This window comes from Anas acuta, chromosome 12 (genome assembly GCF_963932015.1).
Source record: "Anas acuta chromosome 12, bAnaAcu1.1, whole genome shotgun sequence".
NCBI lineage: Eukaryota > Metazoa > Chordata > Aves > Anseriformes > Anatidae > Anas > Anas acuta.
This window is the reverse complement of record NC_088990.1, coordinates 13,582,262-13,608,664: the sequence shown is the minus strand read 5'-3', so window position 1 is coordinate 13,608,664 and position 26,403 is coordinate 13,582,262. Positions and strand designations below refer to the sequence as shown.

At 36.2% G+C, this 26,403-nt stretch overlaps 1 protein-coding gene across 5 annotated transcripts in view; it reads right to left on the bottom strand.

The window, feature by feature from the left end:
* The window catches only part of SCAPER (S-phase cyclin A associated protein in the ER), a 160,228-nt gene that overhangs the window by 91,752 nt on the left and 42,073 nt on the right, over positions 1-26,403 (bottom strand). For all 5 annotated transcript variants that reach the window (XM_068695860.1, XM_068695862.1, XM_068695863.1 and 2 more), the window contains 8 exons: positions 26,116-26,233; positions 25,686-25,797; positions 24,548-24,688; positions 22,424-22,579; positions 19,128-19,270; positions 16,485-16,566; positions 15,141-15,293; positions 12,729-12,836 (listed from right to left, as the gene is read on the bottom strand). In XM_068695860.1, the coding sequence (XP_068551961.1) occupies positions 12,729-12,836; positions 15,141-15,293; positions 16,485-16,566; positions 19,128-19,270; positions 22,424-22,579; positions 24,548-24,688; positions 25,686-25,797; positions 26,116-26,233 (1,013 nt within the window). The remainder of the gene's footprint in view (positions 1-12,728; positions 12,837-15,140; positions 15,294-16,484; positions 16,567-19,127; positions 19,271-22,423; positions 22,580-24,547; positions 24,689-25,685; positions 25,798-26,115; positions 26,234-26,403) is intronic.

Here is a 26,403-nt window from a genome sequence, read left to right as displayed (position 1 = left end):
TCATGAACATTAGAAGAAATGTTCTATATCTTTGTTCAACAGTGAAACTGATTTTTTTGTTCATCAGGTCTTCAAACTATTTGCTGTATCCTTTGAGTGACAGCCAGAGCAAAATGAGGTTAATACTGCCCTTTGAAATGGACACCATGTGAAAAATGGGGCAGAATGTCCTCATTCAGGTGCAGTTAACTTGCTGTCTTCATGCTACACAAGAGCAACAGCAAACCTGTCATCAGACTTCTGACAGGCAGAAATGAGGAGTGAGACAAAGCCTTGTAGTATCCCTCAGCAGACACTCAGATCTGTTTCCCAGTCTGATCCGTGGCTTCAGAGAAGACTCACAGAGAACCACAGCATTCAACAAGCACATTTCATTTATCAGCCTGGGAGGGCCAAAAGAGGTCTTGCTGTCAATACCACAAAGGGTGGTTACAAACCATTTTGTTCACGTGAACTCACTTTTGTGAGGGTGTTTCTCAGAGTTCTCAGCTTTCAAAGTGTGGCAGTTTGAATTAGCATCAGACTTCATACATACAGCTCCTGAAAGTTGGACTAGAGTAATAACACCTTGTGTCACAAAGCCCATCACTTTTTCAACGTACTGATCAAAGCACAGGACTATCACTGCAGGCAGATCACTACTCAGGTGTGAAACAAGTACATGTATAACTAATAGCTCAGCACTGAATGACAACTTGAGTCTGGGAAGATGGCTGCTGCCAATATTGTGCTTCGGTGCAGTGCAGAAATATTTATTCCCAGGTATCACAAAGGTCCTACTCGTTATCTGGAAAAAGAAAGGCCTTTAAATCCCCTGAGCCACGTTCAAGTACTGTGTGTTCAACCCTTCAAATTAAGTTCATGAGTGATTTGATTTGCATAACCATCGGCCAGACAAGTTAACGTACCAAAAAAGTAATTGCTCTAAGTGTATGAAAGTGAGTCAAGCCAGTACACTGCTTAGACAATAAACTAACTTCATCTTCTGAATGCTTTTATTTAAGCAACAATTTCATCACTGAGTTTTGGTTATTTTTCTCTCATTTCTAGTATAGGTAATGTAGAATAACTAGGTAATCTATTCACTTCTTCCTTAAAGCTTTTTACTTATTTAGAATTAGTATTACACAAGTAAGCAGTAAATCCAGTAAGAAGTATTAAGACTAATTTACCCACACCATAGAGGCATTCTGGGGTTTGGTTTCCAGACAGCATGAACGCACGTTACTGGTCTGATTCTGTGCTATGCTGAGCACGTTCTTACAGATAGTTAATTACCTCAAACCCTCAGATACTAGTAAACCATCAAAACTTTGGAGATGTTAGGCTATTATAAATGCAAAGCTATATTATGTAAATTCTCTAATGAAAGCTTGCTATTAAGATCTGTATTCACACTTACCACAAAATCAGGTGATTTTCTCTGCTGGTGTAGAAACCGAGAAACCACAATCTCAATAGTTATGCAGATTCTCAAAAGCTTTGCTTTCAACAATGATGCAGAATGTGCTAAACTTCTTTTGATTCCAAAAATTAAAACAGAACCACAGCTCACCAGTGAGCTGTGATGGTCATTAAGTATCAGCTTTCTGACATCATTTTTCATACTTGATAACTCCTGCTTTAATTTGCAGCGTTGATATCAATTATACTGCAAAGTAAGGTATTAACTTTCATGAACCTAGAAGAATCTACACCACAAAGTGGCAAAGTTGGTCTGTTCTACACTGTGACGTACAGCTGCAAAATAGGGAAAGAGGAATTGAATGCTGGTATATTTCTTCACAATGGTCTGTACAATTCCCTCTGTATATTCTTGTATGGTGGTACCTTGATAATGCAGTAGAGTAGAAATGCTCCTGCTACTTCCCCCCAGTGTGGTGAATTAGTGAATGCGTTCACCTAAATTAAAGGCTATTTTTGAAAACCTTAAAGTATACTGTACCTGTTTCTGAGGAGGAGACTCTCTAACTGTTAAAGCTTATGATACATAAAAGTAACCTGATAAATACATACAATTTGATATTTAATTGTACTCTGTACAGATGCATGCTGGTATTTGAGGTCTTTAAGAACTGAGTCTTACAGATTTAAAATAGTTTTAATATAACACTGAAGATCTTTTTAAAACAAAATAAATAATTTTTCTGTACAAAATTTCACTACTTCATTTACAAGCAAAGTGACAGAAACTGACATGAAATGCACATGTAAAACTGCAGCCTCAACACAGCAGAGGATAAAAATAGATTATTTACCAAAAGCATCTTTGCTTTTCCTCTCCTCTTCCTGCATCTCAACTGTTTTGACTTCTAGTCATTGAGAATCCTGACACTTTCCAAATGCAACAGATGGACCTCATCTACAAACTCCATGAGAAACTGAGTTGCCAAAACCATAATATAGCTAAAACTAGTAAGGTCACCCATGAAGTCACATTCTTGCTGGTTATTGCTTAGTCCCATTCAACTGTCTGAAACAGGAAAAGCTACCCAGTTCTTTTCCTATCTTAAAGATGATAAATTATAGTTGATGAAGCACTTCTTATAACCAAACTTTTCTCCATACACCAAATTAAATCTCTTCCTTATATGACAAGCTTCAAGTCCAAGGATTAAAGAATTACTATTATTATTCTCTAAAATCAAGTAAAATTTTCAGACTCCAAAACAAACATAATTGAAAAGTTTTTCCATGAACACTGTACCAAATCTACAAAATGGTGAGACATTACACAGTTGAGTACACTGCACTTTAGACCAGACGAGGAAAACCACACCATAAACAGGATTCTGAATCTTGGTGATCTATCCAAAATACAAGAGATGGGGAAGAAATTTTCTAATTGACTCCCTCTTCCTGCAATACCCATTCACATGACCAATACTCTTGTCTGCGTCCTGATTACAGCAACACCACCCATGAGTCTGACCTTGATAGAAGAAATGCTGCATATATCAGTATTTGTCAAACCAGAACACGAGCAACTCCAAAAATTATTTTCCTACCCAATCTCTTTGACACTTCTGTGTCAAGGCTGCTATTCATTTGCTAAAGCCTTTTCCTAACCCTGTCTCTGCACATGAAAGACAGTTCATAAAAACCTCTACATTACCTACAGTGTTTGTCCCTGTTACTGCCACATTACATTCTCCCATAACCGGTTTTCTGTTTTCTCATTCTTCACACACTGGATATCTCAAAAAATTGCAGTCTGCCCAACTTTTTCTTTCACACCCTCACTTAAAATTCCTTAATCATAATCCATAAAAGTCAAAAGCTACCCTCTTGAATGCCAATAACTGTTTTCTTTCACGTTTCCATATTCGTCTGTGTCTATTCATTTTGCTTCACCTATTGACTGTAACCCTTCCTGTGATATGACTACATTCTGTCATGTGGCTGCAGAAGAGATTCCAAGTCCAAACTGCATACGTCTGGAGCTGCATGCGTCAATGTACGTTATAATTTGACTTAAAGCGTGTAAGCTCTGTACTTAAACAGTTTTCCAGCATCAGAAGATTATAACATAAAACGCTTCATTACAAGAAAAAAAAGCCTGTTCTTAGATTAAGGATAAAATTAACACAGCAACACCACCAAGGTATTCAAAAACTATGGGACACTACTTTTCATTAAAAAATAGCAAACAGAGAATACAAAGAAATATTTTCCAATAAACACATCTTAAGTCAGTATATTCAAATTAGTGGTAAAATCTTACCGAACTACGGAAAACAACCAAAATATGAACTACATTTACAGTAGCACTATTAAATTGTGATGGAAGATGTGCCAAACTGAATTCTTCCTAAAAAAGTTTGCTCATTCTAAAATTAGAAGTGAACATAACACCAACACTTATTTTTCCTATCTTTTCTTTTTAAATAAGCCTTGTCATCTTATGAATTCTGCCAAGGATGAGATTGTGTAGGTAGGACAATATTATAGTAAGCCATCTGGATTTGCTCAAGCTGAGAAAAAATGACAGTCTGGCATTTGTTGCTGTAGGGCAGTCATAAATTAAGATCCTGTATTCTCTTGAGCACACATTGCTCCACGGTAGCTCTCATGAAGCACAATATTCTCCCTAATATGTAGCAGTAGCAGCCAGGGAAAGAAAACGCTGAAAATCCTCCCATCTGAAGCTAGTCAGGCATGGACAGGAGTTGCCAGGATCATCAGACAGTATATCATGTATTTTCTGCTGGTTTCTGTAAGCTCTGGAGGGACCTATGCTACCACAAACTAGCACTGCAGTTAGATCTTGCTGTACAGCAACACACATGTCAAAGCCTGACCCTTCCAACGTACAGCCCATTTTATATGAAAAATGACCCAGTGCTTCATTAGCTATGTTGCCGTTTTGTGTCAGCTAACCAATTCATATAAGTGGTAAACCCATTTGGCTATTGGACTTCTACCTCCCCAAAAAATGAGCCAAAATGACCTTCTTAAAATCTGAAAAGTTTATTTTTTTTTCTCTATTTCTTTTCATTCTCATTCCCATCTGCATTTCTGGGTCCTGGCCAGGACTGAAGCTGAAGTGACAGAATACCCTAAGACTAGTTATTCATATTATTTTTGTATTCTTTCCAACCTTGAATTCACAAGTTTGGAAAGAAAAGGCATTCTTGTAAGTTTTCTAACCCATTTCTGCAGACCAAGGCAACTCGAAAAATATCTGACACTAGCTATTTATTGAAATTCGATCTTCAGAACTTCCCAGCACTTTTTGGTTTTCCTCTCATATCAATAATAAAATAATACAAATGAGGAAGATTATTAAGAAATACTTGCAGTAACTTAGATCACATCTTAATTGATGTCATTCATTTACCACTTCAATGAAAAAGACAACAGCAAGCTGAGTATTTTGTACAACTGTAAGCTACATAAGGCATATATTCTATCACATCTATAAGCAACTATTCTGAAGCCCATATATATCTTTCGGATTAACTCGCAGAGTTTCTTTACCTGTTTCAAAATAAACAGTTTTCTGTAACTGCAGAATATAATTTTAAAAGGTTTTTGATATTTATTACCAGTGCCAGGAAGAACAGTTTCTTACTTGTATATAATCACTTAAAAGATGTATTTGCCAAATTGTGAGGAAATTTTTAAAGGTTCAATTCTAAATCACGTTACCACAGGAATATTTTTTCACGATTTTATTACATGCTTCAACAAAACTCCTCAATAGTCTCATTTTTTTCCTCACAGCTTAGGACAGTATTTAATATAGAAAACAGATGCTGAGTTATATCAAATGCAAAATTCAAATCTTCAATGTTATAGCCTATGACAGTCATTAATGCTGAAATATAATTGTTTGAGATCAAATATTGTTATAATACAAGTGATGATACAAACCCAAATACAGGAAAGATTCAAAATAAGGAAGGTATTTACCTGTTACCATTCATAAGAATTAAGACAAGTGCTTTGTATGCACAGAAACACATACAAAAATTAATAGATATTCCAACATTTTCTCAAAATCAGTATTTTAATTATTCACTCCATTTCTATATTAGAATGTGTTTTAGATGATCAGTATAGAATCACAGAACCGTTAAGGTCAGAAAAGCCCTCCAAGATCATCAGAGGCCCAACCATCCCCTTACCATCAATATCACCCACTAAACCACGTCCCTAAGCACCACATCCAACCTTTCCTTGAACACCCCCAGGGATGGTCCCAACGCCTGTCTGCTCTTTCTGAGAAGAAATGTTTCCTCATTTCCAACCTGAACCTGGCACAACTCGAGGCCATTCCCTCTAGCCCTATCACTGTTTATCTGTGAGAAGAGGCCGACCCTTGGCTCCCCACAGCTTCCTTTCAGGAAGAGAAACAGGAGAGCAAATAATTGTAGAGAGCAATGAAGTCTCCCCTGAGCCTTCTCCAGACCAAACAATGCCAGTTCCCTCAGCTGCTCCTCACAGGACTTGTGCTCCAGGCCCTTCACCAGCTTTGTAGAGCATTAAAAAAAAAAATATAAAAATCATATAGAGCATTAAAAAACTTTTTTTTATACATTCAAAACTTAAGACTGACCTTTCACTATGAAAGTTTTTTTTTTCCCCACTCACTTCTACAGTTTAAAAATATTTATTTTTTAAAAAATAAGGGACTACTTTTTTAGTGTGTCCAAAGTAAATACTATTCTTACTGTTCACACTGACTGTACTTTTAGTCACCTACTTGCCCATAAATTCAATGATATGACAGCCTGACATTAAAATATATAGGAAATAATGTTCTGAACAGTAGGTTCAGATATTCCTTGTGACTTTCAATACCATTCTACTTGTTATTTCAAGCTGTGGGAGCAGAAGGCAAAATAAAGCTGTTTCTTCCAAGAGAGGGAAGAATTCTGCTCACTGGACATGAAAAGCATGGCAGAAAGCTGGAAGGCACTGATGCTGTCACCTGGCTGCAAGGGCAAGCAAGAGAAAAGGGAAATGGGAGTACAGTTGGCCTTGCCAGCAGTAGTTTTTTTTGCTGGCTGTGAACATTCGAGATATCAAAGCCAAAAGGAGGAAGGGTGCAGCTGTTGGCAATGATCTAACACAGCCAATAAACAATTAATCATGTAGATTTTTGCCAAGAAAAACACCGCTTCATAATATATTAAATGCAAGAAGCTGTTGCTGCTGAAAGTACAAAAAGCTAGTCGCTGTATGGAGTACTGAGAGATCTGCAAGCTGCATCATGGATAGAACTTCCTAATTCCCTGACAAATCACGACAGCTTCTTATAGGCAAATGCATCCATGACAGAATTATGAAGCCCAAGAGATCCTGTATTGAATGGACTCCAGTTATCCAACAGGTATGAAAGGTCCATAAACAAATTTGAACCACAGATGCTTGGCCTAATTCCATTCCTCTAGCCACATACAAACCCTCTAAAAATCTTCCCTTCCTCAGGAGAGGAGAAAAGAAAAGAGAACATGAGGCTATACTGGTCTGGGCAGGTTTCACTTGTAGGTGATCTGCACTTTGTTTCTGCTGAGCAACAGAGAAGACAAATGGGCTACTGTAAACAAAGTTTTGGAAATATCTTGTCTAGATTAATTGTAACAGCACCCTGTGCACTGAGCTTTTCAGAGCTTGCACCTGCTGCTTCCCTCTAGTATATGTGACTGCAAACGCATCCTCCAGAGCACTGTTCTCCGGTGTCTCTGTGAAGGCTCCTCTTACAACCTTTGCACTGGATGGAATACCCAGCACTGCAACTGTCATGAGTTTTATCCCCTCAAAGAAAAAAAAATGAAACAGTAATAAATGGTGGCTGGAAAACTATAATCAGATGCCAAAAAAGTGTGCATTTGCAATGGAGCCTATATTAACTCTGCAGGTAAAAGAAACAGGAATCCTGTTCAGTATTTGATCAAGGTGTAGGTACCACTGCATTACTCAGAAATTAGTTAAGTATGCTATACCACCACATCTGAGTCAAGGTCACCCCCTTGTATCGCAGTGTTGGTATCTGATCACTGAAGTCATAACAGATGTTTGAAAGAGACTGGAGTGCAAATACACGGCAAAGTAAGATCCAAGCTGCACACCTTCGGCACACAGAGCTCATAGCTGAAAAAATCAGAGCCACATGAAAGCCTTAGCCCAGAGCCTTGAGTAATTAACTACGACAGGAGAGCTTAAAGCTGAATGCTGAGAACTTTCATTAGCTTAAGTGAAACTAAGTATTAAGATAGCTAAAAACACGCTTAGCAACACAATTCAAGCTGACATTTAACATACATGTGAAAGTTCAAGAGGAAAAAAAGATATATTAATCTTATATAACAATTTTGAAAGACCACAGACCCACAGCAATAACTACACCAAACCCCTCTATTAGATTAAATGAAAAAATTGGTCATCTTTACTGCTATCTTTTTCCATTTTGCTTAATTGTATCTTTTGGAAAAGTTAGACAAGGAATTCATAGGACAGCACTGTTCATTTGTATAAAAAGTGGAAAGCACTGATTCAGAAATAAAAATGAAAAGCATTTTTCCCGTTAACATTAAGGCTGAAGCAATAAAACAAAGACGGATAATTTAATTTTTAACAAAAACCTAAAGGTTAAAAAAACAGCAAAGTCCAGGCATCACACATTCTCTAGACAAGAAAATCCCTTTTAAATACAGCAGAAAAAGAGGAAAGGTCAGGCATGAAAACACTCCCACATCTCTTTCCTTCAGTAATTTCTTCTGTAAAAAATACTGGAAGCAGCATACAACTTTGAGAAAACAGCTTGACTCCTTAAAGAAAAACAACCCCACACCCCCAAAAAGCTTTTAGGAATGAAAACTACAACATCAACTCGGCTGGTGTGCTGCACTAGCTATAAACCTTACATGGCTGCAACAGAACTCGAACCAGCACAGTTCTGCTTTTCCAGGCAGCCTCTCACCACATCCTGGCAGAAGAACAACCTTGCCAGTGTAACAGTGTCCGTACCAGGGGAACGCGCCAGAGCAGTTCGGCACATTGTAAATCAGACCCCACTACAATCTAGACAGACCTATGCCAGAAATCTTTTGCACTGCAACCCCAGCCAGCCTGACAACCCACACAGCACAGCAAGCTGTAGTCCATCGGGCTGATTTTTTCTTAAAAGGTATGTGGGTGGGCTCCACCAGCCATGCCTTTCTATAAACCCTCACATTTTAACACTGTCAATCTTCAGACAACTGCTTCTCTCCATCACAGGATTCTATTTTTATTTGACCTGATCTCTAAGAAGTTCTTTATTTCATCCTTATCATGGTAAAACAGTTAGTTTTCCTCCCTGATAAATAAAAGCACACATTTTTCACATATGCAAACACAAATTCGTTAATATTCCTCCATTAAACTCCAGCATTCACCTTATACAAATTAACCAAACCCCTGCCAGTTACCTATTTTGTTTGGTTTTTAGAAGTACCCTTCACTTATTAGAAACATTCATAGACTGCATGGAATTACATGATTTATACTCTAAATGTCGCCTAAAACCATGCTATTTAAATGACAGGAGATAGAGACAAGAGATAGGATAACAGTTCAAAGAAGGAAGCTAGGATTACTGTTAGGAGTACTTCTCAAAGCAAACTAGGATAGACAAGACAGATAAGGAAAAAAAAGTAAAGAGGAACATAAAAATGAATCCTTTAAAAGCTACAGGTGGGAGCAAAGCACAGAAGGTCCCCGAAGAGACCTACTCCTCAGTCTGATCAGGTAGTGTATGTTGTTCTACGGCTTTTTGAGTGGGCACTGTTTCAAGTCATGTTAGTGGCCTTTGTATGAAAAGCCCAGTGTCTCCCACAGGCTCTGATTCAGCAAAAAAAATTAGTCATAGCTTGATTCCAGTGCCATCGATGAAACCAAACTGCACACACGGTTCACATATTCTGCGAGTAATATGAATGGTAAGGCAGGGAGCAGGAAATCAATAGGATAGAAAAAAAGCAGTGTAAAAAGAAGGTGAAGCTGTAAGTTTGGTGGAACAAAAGCTGCATTTAAGCGGGCCAAAGACTACACAGAGCGGGAATGTAGGCAGGACATTGTTACCGCCCTGAAGATAATGGTGAAATGACACGGGGCAATGACAGCACTGCAGATTTCAGCAGCGTAACAAAGGAAAGACAAATCCTACCTTGTTGAAAGAGCTTTACCAGCTACCTTAATGTATGTATTTATACGAGACTGAACTAAAATTAAAAGTTAAAAAAAAAGTGAATAGAAGTTAATTTGCTTTCATGTGATAAACACAGTTTCAAAAGCAACAGAATTTTGCTCTGAGAGAAATCTCAATCCTTTTCAGCTGGAGACTGATAAATCCCCAAAAGAAGAAAGTCCCAAAAGCAGAGATAAAATAAAGCTGTCACACAGTCGTAGAAACGACTTCATATTTTTAGTATCTCCATTCATAACAAAACTATTTTCCACATTTCACCGAACAAATCACATTTACACGTGAATTCATCTTATTGGTTAAGAACTAATACTACCTGTCAGTACTTGCACAATATATGCTTAATTCCAGAACAGGAAAAATTGCTACAGTATAAAGCATACTTTTATCTCTGAAATTGTTAAAGAACCTACAGATAATAGCAAAGGAAAAAAATCTAGAATATAATTTTATTTTATTTTTTAAACTGGCAAGATTAACTAATTAGCACCCACCTGGCCTAGAAAAAAAAAGTGTCAGTACTGTGACTTTTAACTTTTTGCTTACAGACAAATCAACCAACAAAACCCCTTACCGTACCAAAGCATACATGTATTGTACAAGCAGGCACTTAAATCAGCTCCCAAAGTCTTAAGGAGCTATTTAAATCTTACCTTCTGCATTACAGATATGGACAAAACAAATACATTTAATTTCCTTCAAGCAATAATGAAGAAATTCTATGGCCAGATTACAATAAAAGAATATTTCTTTCTAGGCAGCTACCTATTATGCTTAACAAGCTTAAAACAAAATGAGTCAAAGATCAAGAGTAAGTTATCTGAGGTGTCAAGTGCATAAGGTTAAAGGTGAAATTTTATTAGGTCAAAGGTGACATAAATAAAATCTTTTATGTCAAAGAAGAAGGGTCACAGACAAGACGTATATAATCGAAAGACATCACAGATGACAAGCAATAACTTTAAGTACAAGTGTGTTCTCACTACAGATATCTTCACTGATTAAAAAACTGAAAACAGTGATGAATAACTAACCAAATATATTACAGTGCTTCACTGGACTGCAGTTTTACTTCTACATGATACTCTTGAAATTTGTTTTAATGTACTTCAAAACTTACATAAAGTTACTGAGTGCTTTTACTTGTGGAGGAGACAAAAGTCTGATATTAACTGCACATGCTGAATAAAAAGGTACACAAAGCAGATTGCTCTGAGAAATAAAATAGCTTTTCTACTTTACAGTAACCAAACCTCTAGCATGCATGTCTTACTTCTGTTCCTTGAAAAGAGAAAACTGGGGTGGGCGTCAGGCCAGGGAAATGTCAGATTACAATACAGTTCAGAATTGTATACTCAGACAATTTAAAACACAGATACAAATTAAAATATACATACATACATACACACATATATATATACAAAAGAATGGAAGTATTGTTATGTTGCCAGTATGTCAAATACTACACACCAACTAGATTAAGGCTATTTAAAATCTGCTTCTGTAATTGTCAGACTGTTCATTCAGTTAAACCGTTCTCTCCTTTTACTCCTGCACTAAGAACTCATTCGAAAAGTCTCATATGCTGAACCTTCATCTTGATCTCAAGCTCACATTGCTGAAAAAGCAGCGGATTTAAGCATATGGTGTTGGACACGACAAAAATCGAGATATCTGTGCCCTCTAGTGGAATTTCTTTTTTCACCAACTGGGACAAATGCAGCTGTTATAAGATGATCCCTGTTTCTAGAAGACAGAAGTGTTAAGCTGCCAAATCTAATCTTGCAAATTGCATATAACTACCCTCAGAACAAAGAAAAAGTTCGCCTTTTTCTTCCATATTCATCTGAGGCAGTGGAACAGTAAGAACCACTCAGAAGTGGTTAGCTAGATACAAATAAAGACTAGGTAGCTACATGAAACCTCAGTGTTACCAATTGTCCACTCCTTGGTGCATGCATAGACATGAAAGAATTCTGGGAAATCTCACAGCTTACATTTATTTCTAGGAAGCTAGATGCAGTATGAAGGCTTCTCCCTTATGTCCAACTAGATAAACCCAGTACCTAAAATCAAATTCAAAACAAAAGAAATTCCACTAACCACTCTAAAAGAGCAGAAAAACAGAGAAGTATGTACTTTCACTGAAGTTAGGAAGGGATAGGCAAAATGCCAACTCCACAGAGGCTTTCCATTTTTCCAGTGATAACTGCCCCTAGGGATTTCAGTACCTCAGTGATTTAACTTTCCAAAGCTTTTTGAAAAAGAAAAGAAGGTACTTGTGGCAGTGATGAGCTGTAAAGAGAATATTTCTCTAGGAAAATAGTAACAAGAACCGTGCAGTAAAGAACAAGACAGCAAGTACTTTAAGTACTGAGCAGTAATATCTGAATGGTTGGAAACCTGCTGCAAAAAGACAGTGCGAGATTCTTTACTTCCTCCTCAAAAGCTATTTGGAAGAAGCAAAAGATAAAGGGAAAGGAATAGCTATGGGATTGTCCAAGATGCTAACAAGTTAGATGTGGCCAAGGTGAGATAATAAATAATAGCATTTGAGTTTAAAGGAGACTTCTATTTGTTCTAGTACCTGGAAGGTTCATCCTCATGGATAAGCTATTTTACAGCTTTACTGAAGTGGGTTTTATTTAAAAGCAGTGAAGAATATTTACTATTTGGAAAGGTATAAAATGAATGAAAATAAAGACCACTCATGGAACATAACACATCAGACTTTTATGACAAAAAGATAAATACAGTGATATGAAAAATAGCTTTGGATTAGTAGTAGAGCAATTAGTCACAGTTTTATACACAGTCTATTTCAAACAGAAATTGCCTTTAGTATTTGAATCCACTGTTTGTTTCATTCATTTTCATTAGTATACTATACTCAAAAAGGCACTGTTAAACCCATGCTAACACAAACAGTTCCATTCCTTCATAAGAATTTTAAAGACTTTCTTAGGCTACTCAGCTGGACGGCATTATAAAACCAGAAAGAAATTGAAATAGTAAAAGTTATTACACAACATACCACTTCTTCATCTGAAAGCTCCCGTCCTTGTATACTACTGTTTTCTCTCACAGCTTGTTGGTGTTTTTTCCCTTTAATGTGGCTAAATAGGTACACTTCCGATGAAATCTGTAATGACAATGAATTATTAGTGACTTTTCTCCTCCCTTGATAATACTATCATCTATAAATAGCAGTATTTTACATGTAATATATACTAATTTGTCAGAAGTAGGTTCAGAATCTGCCACCTAATGGAAGTACTATCAGTTACCTTTAACATCTTTACAATTGTATTTATTTATTTTACTAAAAAGAATGTTTTTTATTTTGTCACATAGAATTTCATCACAAATGTGTTAAAACTACCAGGTTAACTATATATTGCTCTCTACAACTACCTCAAAGAAGGTGGTAGCAAGTTGTGGGTCCAGTCTCTTCTTCCAAGCAACAAACAGTAGGACAAGAGAAAATGGCCTCAAGTTGGGCCAGGGGAGGTTTAGGTTGGATATTACGAAAACTTTCTTCACTGAAAGGGTTGTGAAGCATTGGAACAGGCTGCCCAGGGATGTGGTTGAGTCACTATCCCTGCAGGTCTTCAAAAAATGTGTAGATGTAAAGCTTAGTGACATGGTTTCACGGTGGACTCGGCAGTGCTAGGTTAATGGTTGGACTGGATGATCTTAGGAGGTCTTTCCTAAACTCAATGATTCTATGATCCTGTACGATTGTTAACTGTTATTGAAGGTCACCTGAAAACACTTAACTGACAAGAGAGCAATAAACACCCTGTCACCAGTAGCAAGTTAAGGGAGCAAACTATGTTGATAAGGAAAAAATGATGCATTTTTTCATTTCTGAAGAACTATTTTAAGGTTATTTCAGCACACCATTTTCACTGTTGCTTTACTCATTAAGAACGCGAACTGTCTATACTTCTTCACAGCAATTAATTCCTACTCAAAGGCTGGCATAGCTGCCTATGTATTAACCCACAGGTTTTGTTTTAACGTAAGATGTGATACAAATGCTGCAGCTTAAATGGTGATACCAGCAACAAATTGGCATAAAGATGAAGCACATAGACAGGATTTCAAAAATCCATAAAAGCAATATAAACAGTACTTTTTCTTTTTTTTTCCTTCCTTTTTTTTTTAGTGCACAGATGAATCAAAAATACACTAGAACAAACACCACTAAGATTCAAACATGGCTCTGTATTTCAACTTTAGCAAAATCACACCGTTTTTCTTGTAAACATACACAAGTAAAGTTCTTTGTAATGGATTTCTATATTCTGAGAGATGGGGGGGTTAACCGTGTCTATTTAAAAACATCTATCCTAGACTTTGTGATCTCTCTGATGAATAACCCAGAGAACTACTATGTTTTATGTTGTTCATGGCCTGATTATGGCTAAACTTTACAAGTTCCAATTACAAAATCTGTTTTAGAATAATTACATCAGTAAATTAAGTAATTGTTGAAAAACAATCAAATAGAAATAAAAAAAAAACAAACAACCCGAAGCAGCACATTCTACTTCATGTAACCATGAAGAATTCCAGCTGATTGCCAATGGAGTAGACTTTCGGGTTTTCAGAGCTCAAGCACAGAACTTTATCCCTCAGCCTAATTCACATAAACATCTTTATTTTAAATTACATAATGATTTGACAGCCAATTTGCAGTATAGTAAGAGACTTTAAAAAAAAAAACAAAAACTCCTTGGCTTCTCATCTCATTTTGACTTCTATTTGACTTCATACAATGAGCTTTCATTCGGAAAGGCATGTTAAGTGAATGTACAAGACTCCACTCTGCTGAACCCTCAGTTTCTGTTCCAGCACTGCCTGAAGTGATCCTGTGTAATCTTAATTAATGTAGCAATTAAAGAGAAATAATGCTTATATAATTTCCTAGCTAAGACCTAAGATTTTGTTCAATAATGCCTGGCCTATGCAAGTCAGTAAAAACAATTATCAACATGAACTGATCTCCCTCCTTCCTACTCAGTGACTGCACGTCTCCCTCTCTTCACCGTGCCAGGAGCACAAGAAGAGACACCCAGTTGAGACCAAACATCTCAAGAAAGGTCTGCCAAGCAAAGTACCTGGTTTCTATAACTTGCTTTATGTCTAGCTTTTAACCAGCTTCATTTGATGATCCCTAATTTTTGCTTTTCTTAGAAAAGAGAGCTAGCAACTGTGTACTGTCCACACTTTTCTTCCTGTGATTCTACAATTATTTCAAATCTTCCCTAAACCACATAATTTATAGACAGAAGAATCCAAGCTAAGATGCAGTTTCTCAAGAGCAGAGCAAGGACACAGCACTTATGCAGTACTCTCATCTGAGAATGAAGCATAATTTGTAGCTCCAAGGCTTAGGCTAGTCTTGCAATTCTGAGAGCAACCCCTCTGTTCAACTTACCATTACACTGCATAATGAGCACTGTTTTTTTCGTTCATATGGTGTAAGTTTAGGAGCATAATCAGTATTAGCATGTCTTCCACTGCTTAATTCAGCTGCTTTCTCTTTTCTTTGTTCAATTTGTTCCATGTGTCTTCTAATACTTTCATCATGCTGAATGCAAAGTAACAAAAGCAAAGAAAAAAATGGTATGAAACAAAAGGTATTAAGCTGTCCATAGAAATACTGTGAGTTACCAGTTGGGGTTAGGCATTAAGTCATCACACATCAGAGATTTAACATTCTGCTATGATTTAAAAATCAATCAGCACTATTTTTGTTTTATAGGTGATTATCAATTCATAAATTCATAATCTGACAATTTCATTGAACTTCATAGAAATTCGCCTATTTCAAACTCTTTGGTAAATCTTTTTTGTTATATGTAACATCTCACTTATTCTGTTTTTATTCTCAATTGAACACTCCAGAAGTGCACCTATCAAGGTACAGCTCCCTGGATTCTTTCAGGAGGCTCATACACTTAACCCTCAAGAGAACGGAGCAAATTTTTAACTATTATTTAAGATCAGAGACTGGGGCATAAGCCTGTATTTAATGTCAAAACTGCATTTTACAACAGAAGTAAACGTACCTAAGATCATAAGAACAGGATCAGAGGTAATAAAAATATTCAAGTGAAAAAAATACTTGTACACAAACAATTCTAGAATAAAAATTTAGATAACTTAACAAAACGTGAGACTTCAATATGTAGCTCTACCTCAGAACCTTACAAATATGATTTATCATTTCAGAAATGTTTACTTTTCTCAAAAATAGTGGATCATTTCAAAATTTATGATACCTTTGTTCCCCACAGCTGAATGCCTGACCTACAAGGCCTTATGCCTCTTTCATGAAATCACTGTAGCCCTCCATGGAAGATGCCACGCTCTTGATGGCATCAGTTTCAGTACCATTAGACAGGACCTTGCATGACTGACTGGCAAGTCTTCACTGAACAGTGTGAGAGTTCCTAATTACTGATTTCCCTCACGATTTAACTCAAAATTACGTGTACTTTCCAAGGGAAGTTGAAGTTTATTTGTTCTCACATTTAAAGCTCTGAAATTAATGTAATTCAACAGAGCTCAGTCCTGTTCTTTCCAAATTACACAGTGCACATTATACAGCAAGGTCCTGTTTTTAAGCAAAAGTATGAATAAAAATCTATTGTAAAGTTATGTAATTTGGGACACAGAATACTGTAACATCTGTACTAAATAAAACATACATACATAAACTATTTTACAGAAATTCTACATTATTGATTTATTTTTCAAGTATAGTATGTTTTTATACCTTCAGCTGAATCTTCTTCTGCAGTTCTTCCATGGCTTCTTGTTGAGCTGCAGTAAGAGCTGCCAACCTCTCTTCTCGATCTCTAACCAAAAGATAACAAATATAGGGGGAACATTTTAATAATATAAAACATGCATTAATATTGACAAGTTATGTTTGAAATGGAGAACAAACGTCCCCAAAAATGAACCTGAGGGTGGCTTAGTGGAAAAGACAGAGAACAGAAAGCACTTTAGTTAACACAGAATACAGATGCTTTATTTTTGATAATTTAATAAAAGCAGGCACTTGAACCTTTGCAGCAGTACCTGTGAACAGGCTTTAGAGCAACCAAGAACAATGGGAGTTAATGTAAGACTGCAAAATAATCTTGAATGTTGTGCCCTGCCACCATTAGTATTCTGCAGTCAACGACTGTTTTCAGTGAACCAAAGGGGAGGAGTACCATGGCAAATCAAAGAAAAACATACAGCAGTAAGGGCAGTGTATTTTATAAAAATGATGATCACTGAATGTTTGAATATATAAACATATAGAGAAAACTTTGACCAACACCAAATGATATCGGGTATCAATAAGATTGATACCTAAATTGATGCTCTAAAACATTGCATTTCCAAATGTTCTAGATACCTAAGGATAGCAAATCATACTGTTATCTTCTGTACAAAACTGAAGAGTCAGGAACTGGTTTTGTTCACCGTACCTCTCTGCACTACATCCCCATCCCAAAAACCGAATCATTCCTCAAACATCAGTTTTCCACTTCTAGGAATCCTCCTTCCCATCACCAGCAAAGCGCCAACACAAAATATAAAAGCCAACAGGAAAGACGACAGGGAAGGAAACAAGTTTAACTATATATAAACACTAGGCAAACTCTTCCAAATACCACGGTTGTTGGGGGTGGGTAGGGGGGAGAAGAGATGACAGATGAGAAGCATTGTGTACTTTGTCTAATCTCCCAAGGAACACACAGAAAAACTGAACTACAGTCTTTGATTTTGCCTTTAAAGAACTACTCCCTCACACCATGAGCTAAAACAAATCATAACTAACATGATCCAAACCCAAAGCCTATTTTAGTTATTTCTTTCAGTATACATTTTAAAATACTTGTTGAATCCTACAAACTATGACAAATTAATGACATTAATCCAAAGCATGCAATGATATTTGAAACAAAATTCTCAAGTTTCCATTTATAGAGCATCAATATTATTCTTGCCCAGGCCCTTCTGAAACACATACTTAGCACGATTAGCTTACATTTTACACTTTTATGATTTCTCTCGACAAGAAAAAAAAAAATCTGTGTTAGGGATTTCAATTCTCTGGAATATAAAACACTCAAAAATTACATCTAAAACCTTACTGGAATCAAGTTAATGTACCATAAGAGCAGAGGGGTTTTAAAGTCAGTTTTAAATAAACTAACCCTTTCATACACATGCTTTAATCACCACCAGATGCACATTTATATAAAGCTTATACTGAACAAACTTTAAGCAGATATTTCAAAAATGACTCACTGAAGCAAGTATCAAATCTTTGGGATAAGAGTCAAATCTCAGCAGAAGGAAAAACGAACAAAAAAACAAACCAAACAAATAATACTTGCTGAGGTTTCAACAAACTATGTTGAAGACAAAGACAGAAGGGACAGTACAGACAGCTTCCTTTCAAGATCATCTTCTCACTCAACTTCTGAAACACTGCACTTTGACTCCTGCTCTAACAGTACTACATCAGAGAAATCTCAGACTGTTATTAAGGAGACATAAGACTCTGAGGCCACTCTGAGGTACCAGAATCACCGGATTATAAGGCACCATACACACATCCTTTCCTATTCTTTCCCAGAAATTGAAAAAAGAAATAAAGGAAAGAGAAAGAACACTATATAATCAGCATCTGGCAAAGAAAAACAACTGCAAGCACAGTACTGCAGTAGCAAATACAAAGCAACTGAAAACTAGGTGCCACAGAGCACACACAGCCCAGTGCCACCCCCTAAACCCAACAATCCATATGCTTCATTTTCTCTGTGCACCTAACATTCAGCTCAACTGAAACAGAGAGAAGAGCCCATATGGAAACCCCTTTGTGAACTTCTGATTATGGGCATAAACATAAAGCAAGTAGTTCATAGGCAGCAGAATTAATGAAGCCTGATTTCCCGGCTTTATGCTTTACAAACGTGGCCTCTGGTGTCTACAGAAAAGGTGAACTCATATTGATGCCAGTAAGTCCAAAAGTTACTGGAGAATGGAGGAAATGGGGAACATGAAAACATTAATCTTGCTTCCTTTGAAAACTAAACTAAAATATGAAAAAGGCAAATTGTTAAAAGGTCTTGTTAGCAATAAAACTAAGATGAAGTAATGTTAACAATATAAAATATAGCATAGGATGTTATATTGCGTATGTACCTAAGGAATACAAAAATCTATTACAAAATTTATGAATACTCACTTGATTTCTTCTTTCTAACTATTCATCAAAAACATCTATTAACGTTACTTTTTAAAATACTATGCCTGTAGGCTGAAGAAGGCACTGTTGTTAATATAGAGAACCTGCAGTCTGCCTGAAAGAGTAGCAGTGAAGGACAGGGACCCAACAAAATTATGGCAAAGTTACCTTGCTCTTTCCCGTGCTGCATCTTCCCGTGCTTTTTCTTTCTCTTGCCTCTGCTGCTCAATCCGTGCTTCTTGTTCTTTCCTCTTCATCAGCAGCTCTTCAACTCGGGCCTGCCGTTCTGCTTCCAGGGCTCTTTTGCGCTCCTGGTTGAAGAAAAATAAATTCTAACTTATCTTTTGCAAATATAAGTATATTCACAAGTTTGAACATACACTGAAGCACAGTTGCATGAACTAAGCTACATATTAACTGGCCGTATATTTTGCTCAGACTGAAGATGACTGTCCACTGGAAGTCCACCAAACTGATCAATGAGAGTATCTGAAAAATATTTTGAACATCTACAAGGATATATGTGACACAGAAACAAAATACGCTCCCATAGAATATTAATACTTAAATCATGACTATTTAAACAATGATTTAAATATTATTCAAATGTTGTTATAAAATAAAATGGATTTTTGCAGTATATTTTTGTTCTATCATTGAACATGCAATTCTCCCACTGCTCAATTTTTACTTTTTTCCAGACTTAGAGTTCTGAAGTCATGCATGGTATTGTGAACCTGACAGAATGACTATTTGAAACAGCAACAAATGTAAAAAAAAAAAAAAAAGAAAAAAAAAAGTACATTTGAAAACTCATACTCTAAGACATTTATGAGTAGGCATATTGAGTTAGTTGAGTGCTACTGAAAGGAAATACGACTACTCGAGTTAGCTGAACAGTCTGGAGAGAGATGAATATTTTACATGTTATTCAAATTCTCATCTTACAGTAAAATTAGTCTTTTGTATGACAGATTAAATAAAAAACAGACACTTCAATCTATTTTAAATATATACTTCTTGCATCATCTCCAGCACTGTAAATACTCATCACTGTTCCAGCAAAAAGCTATCTTCCTTTAAGGCAACAGTATGAGGTTTCATTAACACAAAGCAAAATTTGCTGGAATGATAAATGCTTTTACATGATTAGATGAGAGCCCTGTACTCTTTAAATATTAGCTTTACAAAAATTTAGACATAAAAAGAAGAACACATTAACCTTATATTTCATTTTCGTCAAGAAATGAAGAACTACAAAAATAATTGAACATTTTTGTGTCATGCAAAGCATTTTATGTTAACGATGCTAACTGCACAGTATTGATTTTCACAGGCAGTACAGCTTGAAAATTGATTATCAAAACTGTGGCTTTCACAGTAACCATACTTTTCCCAGTGTAAAGTTTCACTAACAGCATTGCATGAATACATTAATTTCCATCTTAATAAAACAAATAAGACAAGATAGAGCACACTTTACAACCATACTATTAAAACAGGCAAGAATACAAACTGTTCTATAGGATACACCCAGTGCATCATAAAAAACAAATGCCATTTGTGCTGAACATTCCTTACAAAGACCTTTAAGGTTGCATTTGAAAATGGACCAGAATGGCTTGCACTTTTTAAATTAGGTACCAGTGTCACTCAACAGAAAAGCATGTAAAATGTGGATGGAAAAAACAACAACAACAAAAAACCCCTGTAATAGATCCTGTAATTAAAAAATTAAAATAAGGCTGATGGAAGAATGGGTTTAGAGGTGTGAACCTGCAGAATTTGGTGCCAAAAAGAAGCAACTAGGTTTTACTGAATAGATCTGTGAAATACCTGAGGCTGTCAAAGACACCGTTCAGGCAAATCAGCAGAAGCAGGCTAGGCTCCATAGGTACTGACACAAGACAATTTTTAGAACCGTTGTGATTCTAAATGATGTAGTTGTATGTATAGTGAAGTCCCTCACTGTTACAGTACATTCAAAGTAGTTACATTTACAACTAGTTTGTTATGTTTACAAAGTTACGTTTACAAAGTAGTTTACGTTTATGTCTGATGGGGTTTGATTTTTTTTCCTATAATTAAATTCATACTTATGGCTCAAGAACTCATATGATCCATTTTCACAGAATCATAGAATATCCCGAGTTGGAAGGGACCCATAAGGATCATCAAGTCCAACTCCAGTTTTTCAGTTTACTTGCACTTAAGTGGAATTATTTGTTCATATTTATACTCACTGCTAAATAAGTTGTTATACCAGGAATGGGTCCAGATCCACAACAGTGAAGGAAAAGCTCTCCTGTGAGGAGGACAGCAGGGGTAGATACAGCATACCTTTACATTTAGGGCTTTGCTTAATTGTTTCACAACACGTGTATGGAAAAAGCATAGCAGGAAGCACTAGCTTAATCCTTGGTATGGCAGAAAGTATGTGGGCAGGTAAGTTTGGTGATAAATAGAATTTAGTACTGAAAGCTTGTCTGAAGTGCTTGTTCAACTACAGTATAGCCTAATGCCTATGTAACCTAAGAAAGGAGCAGAACTGTGGCAGAGATGAGAAAGAATTAAAAACACCCCAAGACCCATGAACTCCAGAAAAGCTCCATTCTAGAATAAGTAACTACAAAAAACAGGGTCCCTGGGGCAACGGGCTTTTTGGTAAACCATATGAAAGGTACGTTTCATCAGTAACAATCAATCCCTGGAAATCCAGGAGCTTTTAATAACAGATTCTTGTTCAGGAAAAAAAATAATTCAGTAATTCTGGGGTACCTTCTGTCTGTTTTTGCTTCTGAACAAATAAGGTCAGTAACATGTCACATTTTTCAACAAGAAGATAGAATCAGGTGGTAATGATAAATAATAAGCCCTGAAGCAAACTCAGTTCTCAGGTCAACTATAGTTGTGTTGATCTCAGAAGAGTTCACATAAGAAAACATGTTTTGGATTCTAACACAGAGAATAGTGCCAACAAGTGGCTGTTTGAGGTTGGGAAAATTTAGCATTGGAATTTTTACATTCAAATTAACAACAACAACAAAAGAATCAAGGATTTCAGGAACACAAAGACATTTCTGTTATAGTTTTCACTGATTCTGTAAAGTGTATGAAAATTATGACATCACAGGCATATAAGATACATTTTTCTGTTTTCTCTCAAAGTTTCACAGGTTACTAAAACATGATTTTCTTATAATGGAGTAACTTTTTTAAAAAAAGAAAAGTTTAAGACAAGCATGACTCATCCATATGACCTTAGCTATGCAGACTCTTTTTTTAAAGGAAATCCTGAAGACTTACTTTTCTCCCTCCTGGTGCTGAAACATAGTAAGGCAGAAACACACTCAAGTATACTCTCTTGAGTTGAGCAATGGATTTAAGACAAAGAAACAAAGACTGCACAGCCAAAATTGGAAACAAATGCATATTTCCTTGTCAACCTGCAACTACAGATATACCTGAACAGCTTCATCACGTGCTTGCTTTTCCTCTTGCCTTCTTTGACGCTCTTCTTGCAATTCATTTAAACGTTGTTCATATTCTTTTAATTTATTCAGCACATCATGACGTTTGTTCTGAGCTTCCAAGGTGTTTATAAATGCGATTTCATTTACCTGCAAATAATCAGAAAGTATAAGAAAAGATCTGTGAAGTTCAAGTTTTATTCTCAATGAATTCCATCCATTTGTTGATTGCCCATTTGATAATTAATTTGATGGGTTATTTCTCCAGAATTGTCTGTAAACCAATGCTCAACCAAGCTGAACATAGGGCTTTGTCTTTTTCCTACTTTTGTTTGCTCCCCCCTTTTTATTTATTTTTAATAAAACGGATAGTCCACGGCATATAAAACAACAAAAAAACAAAAGGAAGTTGAATTATACCAGAAATCAAGAAACACTGGGTAAATAATGGGAAAATATTCCCAATCTCAAAGAGACTTTATTTGTCTATTCTCTCCAATTCACTGAACGTGGAATGCTAAGACCCAGCTGTATAAATGTGTAACAGGTAACAGAATACAAAAGGTCTTTCTATTTAACTCTAACAGTATGGGTATTAACTGAATACAAAATGTGAGAATACGTGTACTGTGAATAAGAAAACTATTGAGGTCATTATCTTAATATTAGATTTCTTACTAATACAGCCTATTTCACAAAGACAAGTACTATTTTATTCAACCACAGGTGGACACTGCAATACACAAGAATAAAATTAAAAAAAATCATACAAAAATGCTTACTTAAAAGTACGTTAATCAATATACTACAAATATCAAAGAATATACTTTTCTACTGAGGTTCAGGAAGGTAATAATTCTTACCAACTCTAGGCTTTAAAATGCAAATGTTTTAGAAATTTATATGGACCTGGAAAATGCAAACTTTATTTAACTTATCTCTCATTTATCAGTTTGCTGCTCAATTTGTTTGAATCCACAAAAGACATTAGTGGAAAGGATAACTGTCAAACAATGACACATCACAGAAGTTGGAAGGTTTTGTTGTTGGTTTCTTTTGCTTTAATGACTACAGAATGAATTTCATAGCTCAGTAAATAGTTAAGCACTAGGAATTTGGATAAGCAAATATGCAGCAACTGTTATCATGGCCTTTCAGCTTTACTCATCAGCTACTATTTCTCTAAAGCTTTTGACCCAATTAACCCTTATTTCCATAACAAAAGAACCTCAAAAGGCAGATCTTACACAGTTGAACATAGACAATACCGAAAACATCTGCTTAGCTGGGGAATTACACTAAGTATGGTTTGGTTAATATGATTATAGAAGTCACACCATTGTAATGACATAATAACGAAGGTATATTAGACTGAATTAGGTAATCTGGAAACCACTTTATTCAAAGAAACAGGAAGAGCAAGTGAGAAAGCTAAATCAGCTTTGTTGTGCTCATCACATAATAAGGATGAACAGCTGCATCACAGCTGGGACACATGCTCATTATGTAATTTTAGTCATAAGAAGATATGTATTAGTGTTTATCAGAAGAATAGGATTTAAGCAACCAACAAAATAAAAAGCATCCATTGCTCACCTTACAAAACCAGGTATTGAAGTCAGAAGGGTAGCAGCAAAACAATTATTTTCTAGTAATTGTCCTGTGTTAACTGTAGGTTTCTACTTATTTCCAGCTGTTTAAAAAAATTAGTAGTACAAACCACAGCAGGAGAAACTCAATGAGCTCTCCCAACTTTGCATTCAGCTGGAATATCATGAGATCTGCTACCCTTCCAGGAGCACTGTTTATCAACAAAAATGCCTCCATGCTCACAGTGAAGAAGAAGAGCAACAATGCTATCAGCTCTTTATTTCAAACCATCTTTTCCTCCAGTACAGCCCACCATGATAACAGGTCTAATAACAGGCTCATTAATTTTAAATTAATTTTAGGGAAAAAAACTCCCTTTTAGAGATTGACATTTATCTGTTTTGCACGTGACACATGCCCATACCTGACTTCCATTATCCTTCACAGTATATTCCAGAGCACTCTGCGGTACAGAACTTAAATAAATATTATCATTGATTATTTTCCCTTTAAAACAAAATAACTTACCTTAGCTTCTTCCTCTTGTGCTTTTTTCACAATTGCTTGTAGCTGCACTTCACGTTTAAACTCCGCATGGAGTAATTTTTCCTCCATCATCCTGCGTCTTTGATCTAATAACTCTTCTTTCCATTTCCGTACATCTTTCTCCTATATGTAATTACTGAATTCATTACTAATACAATAACTGGAAATAGGCTCAGAATTTTCTTATTTTTGAAGCTTTATTTACAGCAATAAAACATTTTGATGCCCTACACAAACCCTGCATCCAGTTTAACCCGAAGTGCACGTATTCGCTAACTGCTTCACTGTTAGATATACTTTACAAAATTCATTTCAATAAATTCTGATCCTCTAGAAGTAAAGTACGCAAGTAATCATAAGTTAGGCTTATAGGATAATCAAGGTTGAGAAGGAACTCAGGAGGTCATCTAATCCAATCTCCTGCTTTCAACTATGGGGTCAGACCTTATCGCTCAGGAAAACCTCCAAGTATGAAGAAGACACACAACCCGAGTAACCTGTTCCAATGCCTGACTGTCCTCACCATGAGAAATTTTCTGCATGTATCTGACTAGAACCTCTCCTTTCAAAAAAATCTATGCCCATTGTCTCTCAACCTACTGCCATACAGCAGTATGAAAAGCCTAGCTCCACTCCCTTGATAATCACCTTATAAGTATTTGAAGGCCCCCAGTATTGAGTCCCTCAATCTATCCATCCACACAAATAAGCTGATAGAGGGAAGAAAATAAACCAATACAGTATTGTGCCTTTCATTAATGAACTCTGAACACTTTTTTCCATTTCTTTGCTCTATTTTCCTTTTTTTTTTTTTTTACTGTAACCTTTGGCAGATCATCCGCATCTTCTGAAACATGTATATAGCCCACATCACAACAGGAGAATTAATCTAGAATGAGATCTTCTTGTTTTGATGTTAACAATATAATTATCTTAGTTTAGAATAAAGCCATGTCCTTTCTGTGACGCATGAGTCATCTGACAAAGCCACGTGAACTCAGACTCACAGGAAAATTTCATTTTACTCCAAGTTTTAACACCTAACATTTCTAGGCCACGTGGGGAAAAAATGTTTTCTGAAAGGTAGCGAACTGCCTACTTTGGTTTACAGAAGACTTACCCTTTCCATTAATTTTTGAAGCTTCAGTGTCTTTTCTTCACGTAACTTTTCTCTCAGCTGTTGAGCTTTCATCTGTTTCTCTTCATGTTTCTTTTTGGATTCTGCTATTGTTCTTTTAATTAAAAACACAGCAGAGCAAAAACCAGTGAGACAACATCAGCTGACAACACTGCAAACATTTCTATGACATTTTCAGTAAGAGAACATAAACAGGCCACTGGACTGCAATTAAATGTAAATATTGTTCTTCTAGTCTTCAAATATTTATTTCATGGTCAACTAGCATGAACCTAGTTCATTATGAAAATAATACATTGATTTATTTAAAACTTTCCACCCACAGACTTAAAGTAGATTCATGAGCAGTTTTATACAGCCATGAGCTTGGTTGTTTTCACTGCTCAGTCAAGACAGGTAACAATTCTAAGACCTTTTGCGTGATGGTGACGACAGTTTCTCATGCATGTGTATTCCATGGCCAGGTGGACGTGCAGGCTCTTCTTCCACTCTGTCTCCCCAAGAATTACTCTGGCGCCATGACTCCCGGGCTGTACATTAAGAAACAGACTTTTATAATTTAAACACACTATCCTGGGAGAAGTACAATTAATAAGGCTTTGGACCTCCTCAAGTTCCCTCTCAAATGGGTTGCCTTCAGCCTAGGCGAGGTGCAAACTCAGATTGAAGAATCTCTAATCCCTGTGCATTTTCAATGCTT